Source organism: Ursus maritimus, unplaced genomic scaffold (assembly GCF_017311325.1).
Source record: "Ursus maritimus isolate PB19 unplaced genomic scaffold, ASM1731132v1 scaffold_25, whole genome shotgun sequence".
In the NCBI taxonomy this organism is placed as follows: domain Eukaryota; kingdom Metazoa; phylum Chordata; class Mammalia; order Carnivora; family Ursidae; genus Ursus; species Ursus maritimus.
This window is the reverse complement of record NW_024425008.1, coordinates 9,546,630-9,556,018: the sequence shown is the minus strand read 5'-3', so window position 1 is coordinate 9,556,018 and position 9,389 is coordinate 9,546,630. Positions and strand designations below refer to the sequence as shown.

Genomic DNA, 9,389 nt, shown 5'->3' with positions numbered 1-9,389 from the left:
CCTGGTGCTAGACCTACTTTGTGAGGGCAGCTCTCTCAGCGGCACTCCTGACCGTCCGGGCTGGGCTTTCTTGTTGTGGGGCTGTCTGGGCCTTACAGGGTGCTTAGCAGCATCCCTCGCATCCTTGCTAGATGCCAGGGGCACCTTCCTCCCCAAGTCACGACCATCAAAAATGTCTCCAGACTTCATCAGGTGCCTCTGCGGTCAGGGAACAAGTCAAACCTGGTTGAGAACGGCGAGGGTAGGGCCATCACCTCCTATTCAAAACATAGATTCCCTCAAAAGGAATAGAAATTAGGCCACCTGTTCCTTACTTGGAACACATCGTTCCTGAATGAGAGACTGGCTGAGTCCCTTCTGATGGAGAGTCACCTATCTCAAGTCGCTCTCCTCCCCCATCTTCCCGCAGCTCTGCAGGGTCGAGACAGTGCAGTCCAGAGCAGGGCTTTTCCCCACCACCTGTGTCCCCCCGAGTTGTGCCATGCTGAGGTCTAGGGCCCTGAGGCCAGACCTCACTCTTGCTTACTTGCTGTGTGACTTTGGGGAAGGAACCCCAGCTCTCTGAGCCTCAGTTTCCACATCGATGGAAGGTAGGTAATTATGCCTACTCAGGTGCTGTTGTGAGGACTCGGCAAGGTGACACTCGCAAAGCCCAGCCCGTGCGTGTGTACCAGCCCTGCATGCTGTTTACCTTCACCCCTGCACTCCCTCCAGGGCACCCTTCCTCCCTTCAGTCATCACCTAGCAGGACACCACACACAGACCCTGTTGTAAGCCCTGGGGATGCAGCAGAGAACGGGAGACAAAACCCCCTGCCTGTGCAGCAGGATGCTAGAGGGAGAAGACAGCAAGGGATGTGTCCGATGGCAAGAAGTGTTGTAGGAAAAAACCAGGCGGGGAAGGTGGCCAAGTTGTCCAGGACTGGGGCAGGGGGTGGGGGGGTAGGGGGATGTTGCAGTTCTAAGTAGGGGTTGGAGGTAAAGGGGGTTGCCTCACGGGCCTCTATAAAGACCCTGAATTTCGGCCTGAATGAGATGGAGCCCCTGAGGGTTTGAGCAGAGCATCTCCTGGCCTGCTGGCCGCGATCCACATGACAGACTGGGAAGGCACAGCAGGGGACGTGCTCAGGGAAAGGAGAGGATAGTGGCGGCATGAGCAGGTGCAGGGGATGGGTTGGATTCTAGATTCCTGTAGAGGTGGTATCAACAGGACTCGCTCATGGCTGGGTGTGGTACGCAAGCCGAGAGGAGTCAAGGATGACTGCCAAGTTTGTTGCCACAGCGTTCTCAGGATGGAAAAGCCACTTGTTGCAAAGGGGGACTGGGGAAGATTGGGAGCTCCACTTTGGTGATGCTGAGTCCAAAATGTCCGTGAGCCTTCCAGCAGGGGTGTCCACTGGGCAGTGGGATGTACAAGGTTGGTGTTACCCCATTTTATAGTTGAGTACACCAAGCCTCGAGAAGGTTACAAGCCTTGCCCAACGTCACGCTAAAGCTGGTGTGTAGCAGAGAGTCTCACCCAAGTTCCAGTGCCGTCCTCCTCCCCCCCCCCCCCCCCCCCCCCGACTCACNNGTCGTAAGTCCTGGCCTGGTCTTGGCTGGGCCAGTGTGGCACTCATCAGTGCTCAGTACAGGGGGCCAGCAGTCATGGGTAAGGAATCAATGTGGGAATGCAGCTGAGGTTCAGGGAGGCCAGGGAGGGGAACGGGGGCCCAAAGCCCGAGAGCAACTGAACAGCAGAGCTGCCAACTGCCAGCACAGTGTGTTCCCCACACGCGCCCTGGCCAGCGCAGACTTCCACCTCCTGGTTTAGTGGCTGGTGCTCCACGCACGCCACCCGTTTCCTCACTACCCCCTCCCCCACCAAGGCACCTGGGCCTCCCCATTGGGCTTTTAGTCCCTTGTGCAAACCCCCTTCCTGTCCCATTGGGAGTCTAGCCTCCCTTCCCAGGGGACGGACTGCAGTTCAGCCAGTGCCAGCTGCCCTCCCCCCCCAGAGCCTCCCCACTTGATCCTTCTTGCTCGGGCTTTTACCTCCCCTCCACGGACCAGTCTAGTCGCTTGTTCTGTAGCTCATCTCTGCTGCTAAACGTGTCCTGGGGCTACGGGCTGGTGGGGCTCCTTGCCTTGTACCCCGGGACATGGTCTTGGAAGGGGGCTGTACTGTCAGGGGCCTGCAGTGGGAGCAGAGGGATGAGCCAGCACTGACACAGCAAGAGCCACTGGTTTAAAGGGTGGCCAGTGCTGATAAAGGTTTCACAGCTGTGGGGCAGGGAAGCCTGATTTGTGGTGGTAGACCATTCTGTGGTATAAATACTCCTTTTGTGACTGGTTTTCAATCTACCATCATGGGGTCACTGAGCAGGGAAGAGATAAATACAGCCTACAGCCCAGTCATCTCTCCACCACCACACACAACAGATACAACCTCAAGAGCAGAGATAATTAGGAAACTGAGTTTTGAATATTTATCTTTGTGTTGTAGTATAGTTCAAGTAATGGCTGTGTTTAACACCTGGTTGGCAAAATTTGAAAAATGAACAGTTCATTAGCTTTTGTGAGTAGGTACAGGCCGTTGGTTGATGGACAGGGTGCTAAGGAGTGAAATGCAAATGGGGAGTGGCCTTGGGATAGGAGGGAGGCTGAGAAGGAAGAGGGGGTTGGGGAGCTAGGCCAGGGTCCTCCCTTAGACGTTTGTGCTGAGGAGCTGTGTCCTAAGGGAGAAGGCTGTGCTAGGTCACTCCGGAGGTCCCCGTGGAGAAGGAATGGGAGCACGGGAAGGTTGGGCATGGCCCTGGCCAGAGATGGTGATCATACAGCCAGAACCATGGCGACAGGAAGGAGGGGCAGAATTCAGAAACCTTTGAAGGGTAGAATCAACAGGTGTGGGAGTGGGTGGTGACTACCTCAATCTCTTAATCTGTGAAATGGGTTTAACACTCCCTTCCTGGGATTGTATACACTGGGGAGGACAGAAATCAGTGTGTAATCCACAGGGAAGTGCACTGAAAGGGAGAAGGCAGTCACCTGTTAGTGACACACTCCTCCTCAGGTGTCAGGGGCAGTGGGTCAGAGTGGGAGGACACTGACGGTCATAGCAGTGCTCCATCAGCATTTCCCCGTGAGCCATCAGTCTATCCCCTTTAGGTTCAAAGAACATGTCCTGCAGACCCCAAATGACCTTCTGGCTGCTGGTTTTGAGGAGCACAAGTTCCGAAACTTCTTTAATGCTGTAAGTTAACCTGGGCAGGACGGCTGAGGGTCCAGGTCCTTCCCTGCTGGCAGAGTGGACAGGAATAGGCACTGGCTGGAGAACCCTCACAGCCCATGGCTCTGTGGTTGTGTCCTTGCTCTTCCCAGCTGGGAAACGACAGTTGCTTCTTGCGTGTGGCGACAGGGAGCCCAGGGCCCAGACCTGCCCTCCCACAGGGAAACAGTACCTCCTCTGGGGCAGTAGCTTTCAGGCTGAAAACATCCCCAGCCTCCTTCATCGGTTCCCTCTCCACCCTACTTCCCTGATCCCCTTAGTGAAGGGGGTGGGGTTAGAGGATTCAGTTCTGAATCTATAAATAAAAATCCCAGTAACCACAGTGATGGAAGGAAACCCAACTGCTGTTCCCTAGGCAGGACTCTGGGCTAAGGCATGCACTGCAGAGCATTTCTAACCCTCTACTTAGCTTTGGTCCCAGACTGACTGACTTTGGTAACTCAATTTAAGGATTTAAAAATGGAAACACATGGAGGGGGAGGGTCCTGTGGAAAGAGTCCCATGGGGGAGGGTAGGTCTTGCCTGTGCCTCCTGACTGACGGCCCGGCGGGGTGCAGTTTTACAGTGTGGTAGAGCTGGTAGAGAAGGACAGCTCGGTGTCCAGTCTGCTGAAGGTGTTCAACGACCAGAGCTCCTCGGACCAAATCGTGCAGTTTTTGCGCCTGCTCACCTCAGCCTTCATCAAGAACCGCGCGGAATTCTTCCGACACTTCATTGATGAGGAGATGGACATCAAGGACTTCTGTACTCATGTAGGTCCTCAGGGTCTCAAGCTTTGGGACTTAGCCCCCAGCCTGGGACCTGCTATGTAATACCCACCTCCTGGGATTATACACATTGGGGAGGACGAGTCGTCAGTGTGTGGGCCACGGGGAAGTACAGTGAAAGCCCCTCTGCCCTCGGGAGACTTGAGTACCATCATCCCTAGCCAGGGGACTTGATGTCACATCTGCATTTGTAATCTGAAGATGATGATTAGCAAGCCAGAAACAGATCCTACGTGAGCAGCCTGAATGTGTGGCTCTGGGCAAGTACTTTCCCCATCCAGGCCTCAGATTTCCCACCTGAGAAATGAGGGCCTTGGACTGGACTGTTTACAGAATTGCAGAGTAGCAGCCCCAGGGTCACATTTGTCCTAAGATGTATTTTGTTTATGATGTATGGTATTTATTTGAAACGGAGTTGCCAACATTTAAACCCTGGGCGGCTTTCTTGACTCTCTGGATTTCTCTCGAAGATCCAGCTCCCAGGGCCTTATTCCTGCATGGCCACAATCAGGAGAAGCGGAGTAGGAGCCGCCCTGGTTATGTGGGACACACTTGCCAGACTGCCACCATCCCTGCCTCTCTAGGTTGCCTCTTCAGCATTCGGAGTCACTCACTCGCCTAGCCCCCTGTGAAATCCCTTCATGATGGTCCTCGTCTGCTCTGAGATTCTTTGGTTCTGTGCATAAACAAGCCTGAGCGCAAAAATTTCTCCCCACCCCTCCCAATTCTTGAAAGTAGTATTCTCTTCTCATATACCACTAGAGTCTGGAATCAAAAGGATATAGAGTCAAGCCTTGCAGTTCTAGTGGGTTTCTGCTGCTCTTCCCCATGGCTTCAGTTTCCTCCTCTAGAAACAGGGGATGGCAGTACCTACCTAATGAGCTTTTGTGAAAATTATTTCCCAGCATAGATGCTTTGACCCAGGGCCATGAAAGCCAGGGCTGGACTTCTCATCTGTCCTCTGCCAGGCCTCCTTCCTAAACTGGGTTTGTTTTTTCATTTTGGTCTTTGCAGGAAGTGGAGCCCATGGCCATGGAGTGTGACCACATCCAGATCACAGCCCTGTCTCAGGCACTGAACATCGCCCTGCAGGTGGAGTATGTGGACGAGATGGACACGGCCCTGAACCACCACGTGTTTCCCGAGGCTGCCACCCCTTCCGTTTACCTGCTCTATAAAACATCCCACTACAACATCCTTTATGCAGCCGATAAACGTTGATTAATTTTAGGCCATGCAGTGGAGCCTATCACCTAATGGGACTGCATTCTAAATGGAACATTCCGGCTTTTCAATTTTTTAAGCAACTTAAACTATAGTTAGAAAATGTACAGCCTTTTGGGCAAAGTCACTGGGAATGAGGCCTACCCATTATGGACTATGGTAACTTAGTGATACTGTTAGTATTTATTTTCATGGAGGATCGAATGCTTTCTAACTCAGGGCTACAAAGCCGGAACGTCTGGCTCTGCTCCGAGTTGCCTGAGACCCTGGGCAGGTCACCTCCCCTCTCTGGGCCTGTTTCTTCATCTGGAGAAGGTTCCTGACAGTGCTGACATTCTGTTGTATAAAAAACAGGGCCCTCTGGTTTCCTTTCTGTGCCTCTCTGTTGGGGAGGAAAAACTCAAAGTCAGCTGTCTTCAGTGACTTACCAGTTCTACAAAAAAGAATCCATTCCAATCAGCTGTTAGACTGGACTTTGGTGGATGGCTGACTGAAGTGTTGGCCACTTGGCCAATGAGAGGGCTTCAGTGTGGTTCCAAACATTCACCATGGGAGTGTTTTCTTACCCTAACTTGAGGAAAAAGACTTTTATGCCAAAGTCTAAAAAGGGGCCTTCAGCATGAAGCTCAAGTTGTTGTGACCCCCTCTCTACCTCTCTCAGGGCCAGAACTGCTTGCCTCTGGGCAGGCCCTTCAGGATTCTGCTGCTAGCCCCACTTGAAAAGAGGCTCAAGGAACGCTGGGGTCTGGGACCAGGATGCTGTCTCACCATCCCCAACACAGCCTGGAAGTAGAATCTAGGTTATCGTCCAGGTGGAGACAGCAGTACACGCAGCCAGACTCCAGCTGGGCAGGGCAGACATGTTTTGCAAAGCTGTCTGTGGCTTCTTTCCCTTTTCCCCCTTCTGCTCTGTTTTGTGGGCTTGGAGGAAGTTAGGTGGGAAAGAACAGAGACAAGCCCAGGAAACTGGCAGTGGGGGCGATTCCTGTTGTGGAAACTGCCTAGAAGCCAAGAGCCCTGGCTGGCAGCCTCCTCGTTCATCCACCTGGACATGCCCCTTAATAACCTTGTCACTTTGCTGCCCCCAGGACCTTGAAGAGTCCCAGCTGATCTGGGGTACTGCTAGCAAGCTCTCTTCCTCTGTGGGAGGAAATGGAGACTGTAGAAATGGGGAACTGCCCATGGGTTACTTCTCTATAGCAGACTGATAAGGGCTTGTATACAATAGCAGATTTGTATCATTCTGCCTTTGTGAAGACAGATGTTAGGGTGCTTTAATGCCAGGCAGGGACCCAGGTTCCCCTACTGCCTTAGCTGGAGCTTAAACCCAAGGGCTCATGCTAAGTGATTATGTCACTTTTCCACAAGAATGTAAATCTGACCTTGATCTCTGAATTGGTGATATCCCACCCTGCTCTAGGTAGGGTGCTAGGATCTGTGACAAACACTGGAAGAACGGGGGAAGTGTTATGTGACTTGGGACTATCAGAATCCCCATTTTCAAACTGAAGGGTATGAACACAGCACCAGGCTGAATGCCCGTGGCTGCTCCGAGGGGCTGCAGGATGGCCTGTGCCTCTAGCTGGGTTCTCACGTACAGCATAAGCAGCAGCTGCCACTTCCTGGCATTTGTTCACAAAAGCAGAGATTTCTCTTTGGCAGACTGGCTGGAGAAATTCCCTCCCAGGCTTCCTATGCTGTGACTTCCAGGTCTGAGAGCCCACCAGTGCTCTTATGGGACCCTCTTCTCAGGAGAGATCCTATCAGTTTAGAATCAGAATGCCACACAGGCAAATTTTCTCATGTTCTTATAATGTGCTTCCCCCCTTTTTCACAAAACCCCTGGTCCAATCCAAGCCATAGCTCTCTGCCCTCACATCTGCCCTCAGATGGTGTGAGGGCAAGCACCAATGCTGAAAAGGGAGTGGCAGAATTCAGAACTTGTTCAAATCCAGTCATCTGTGGAGGTCACTTTGTCTACAACAGCCAGTGATGCTGGCATTCACACTTCCTGGATCATTCTCCACCCACCTCACCAAGCCATCTCCGTCCAGACCAAAAGGGGCAGGAGAATTGCTATGAGAGTCTGTCTTTATAACTGCATGTTTATTATTTTCTTTCTAAAGGGAACTTTATAAATGGGAATGTTTTGCAACAAAAAGAACAAACTGTCCTTGCTTTTGACTGGGTTCCTATTTTAAGCACAAAGGGGTTTTGGAGCCAGAGCCGCCTGGGTTTGAATCCCCCCTTTTCACGTACTAGCTCTTGGCCAAGAACTTCACCTCCGAGCCCTAATTCCCACATCAGTGAAATGGAGACAATATCCACGCAGCACAGGGTCACTGGTTAAAGTGGAACAAGATTATGTGTGAGACCTGATACCCAGTGCTCTCTACCAGTGGGGAAGCAGCAGAACACTTGCTGCAATGTTGGCAAATACCTCCTTGCCAGGGAAACTGGCTTCAAAAATGGGGAAGTGTCAGGAGCCATTTGACAAGTCTAAGAACCATTCTCACACTGTGCAAATGGGGGCAGGAGCTGCGGCCCAGTGAGCAGCTGCTTAGGGTTGGGGGTATGGGCAGGCCCTACAGCTTCTCTGGGCAGTCAGTAGAAACATTTTTCTAGCATTAAAACAGTTTCCATGACAACTTTTGTCCTGGTTTCTTAGTATTTGGTATCTGACATGCACTGAAGATCAACACTGTCCCGTAAGGCTTATGTGAGTGAATGAATTACCCCGGTTCTCATTTAGTGGAAGATCCAGATACTCAGGAAGTTCTGCCCTTGGGCTGGAGGTGCCAAAGAAACCAAGGACTCACCAAAGCTTTACTTCATCAAGTCAAAGAACAGAACTGCCTGGGATGCTAACCCTATTTTTTAAAACCGACTCCCCTTAACACATTACCCTGCCAAAAAACGGAGCATCTGCTGTTAAGGGACAAGGGCAGCATGTCAACAGATATCAGTGGGTCTGTTTAGCCTGTGACCAGTAGCCTCAGGCCTCTCATGACTCAGGTGCTGCTAAGGTTCCTTAATGCTGCTCAAACCGCCACTGTATCATCCGGATAATGGTGAGTCCCCGGCCATCCTCCACCAGCTGTCACTCAAGAACTGATCTCACAGACTAGATTTGTTTTCTACTGCATTCTCCTTCCTGGGTCACTGGTGACCCTGGGGAGACATTCCTTGACAACACTACTGTCCTTTTAAGACTAAACATGCCCTGCACCCACCAGCAATTATCCACGGTTTTAATCCCAGGTCTGCCACTTGGCTGCTCTGTGATCTGAGCAAGTCTAAACCACTCGGTGTCAGCCTTCTCAACTACAAAAAGGACTTGTATCTCAGAGGCTTGGTAGAAACCAAATGATAAAATAGATGAAAGTGCCCAAGAGTGCTCGGTACTTGATCAGCACTCAAGGATACCCGACTCTGAGCTCAGTCTAGCTGTCCTATTATAGTTACCCAGAGGGGCCGAGGCAACACTGCTGCCAACCTACCAACCTTGTCAACCATGAAGCCGAGGGGACATGTGTTTAGAAGCCCAGACCTAGCTGTGAAAAAATCAATGCTTCTCCAGCAACTGTGGCTACTCATCTAGACTAACCTAGAGAAAGCTGGGGGGAGGGGGGAACACACACACACCAAGAGGTCACTGGTTCCCTCAGCATGTATTTACACCATGCCCTGACCTCAGCCAAGGGTTACAAGGGGTAATAAGGCAGCCTATGCTGTCAAGAAGCTCAGCAGAGGCAATACAGTGTGCCAAGTGCTACAGAGATGGTAAGCACGGCTACTATGGGAGCCCACCCAAAGACACTATGCCCTCCTGGGGGCGCAGGGACCTAGAGACCATGTAGCCATGCTCAAGGATGGGGAAAAAGGCAAGCAGGCGGAGGGAAAAGCTTGCATAAAGGCTCAGAACAAGAGAAAGGGCGCGTGGAACTGTGGGCAACAACCACTGCAGGACACAGAGGAGGGGAGGGGAGACAACGCTGAAGAAATTGGCTAGTGCCAGATCCCAAGTGCCTCACGATGCCAGACTCTGCATACTGTTACTGGCTTCCCCACAAATGGCTCTGATGTAAAGGAAAACTGTGTTCTCTTGGAACCCAAGGACGGCAACCTCTT

General features: G+C 51.9%; 1 protein-coding gene across 1 annotated transcript in view; it reads left to right on the top strand.

Annotated features, from left to right (window-relative positions):
• The window catches only part of OTUB2 (OTU deubiquitinase, ubiquitin aldehyde binding 2), a 19,733-nt gene extending 14,112 nt beyond the window's left edge, over positions 1-5,621 (top strand). Inside the window, exons 4-6 of the mRNA XM_008698231.2 lie at positions 3,147-3,231; positions 3,825-4,019; positions 5,049-5,621. Coding sequence (XP_008696453.1) covers positions 3,147-3,231; positions 3,825-4,019; positions 5,049-5,255 — 487 coding nt within the window. The 3' untranslated portion in view covers positions 5,256-5,621. The remainder of the gene's footprint in view (positions 1-3,146; positions 3,232-3,824; positions 4,020-5,048) is intronic.
• Positions 5,622-9,389: the final 3,768 nt, after the last annotated feature.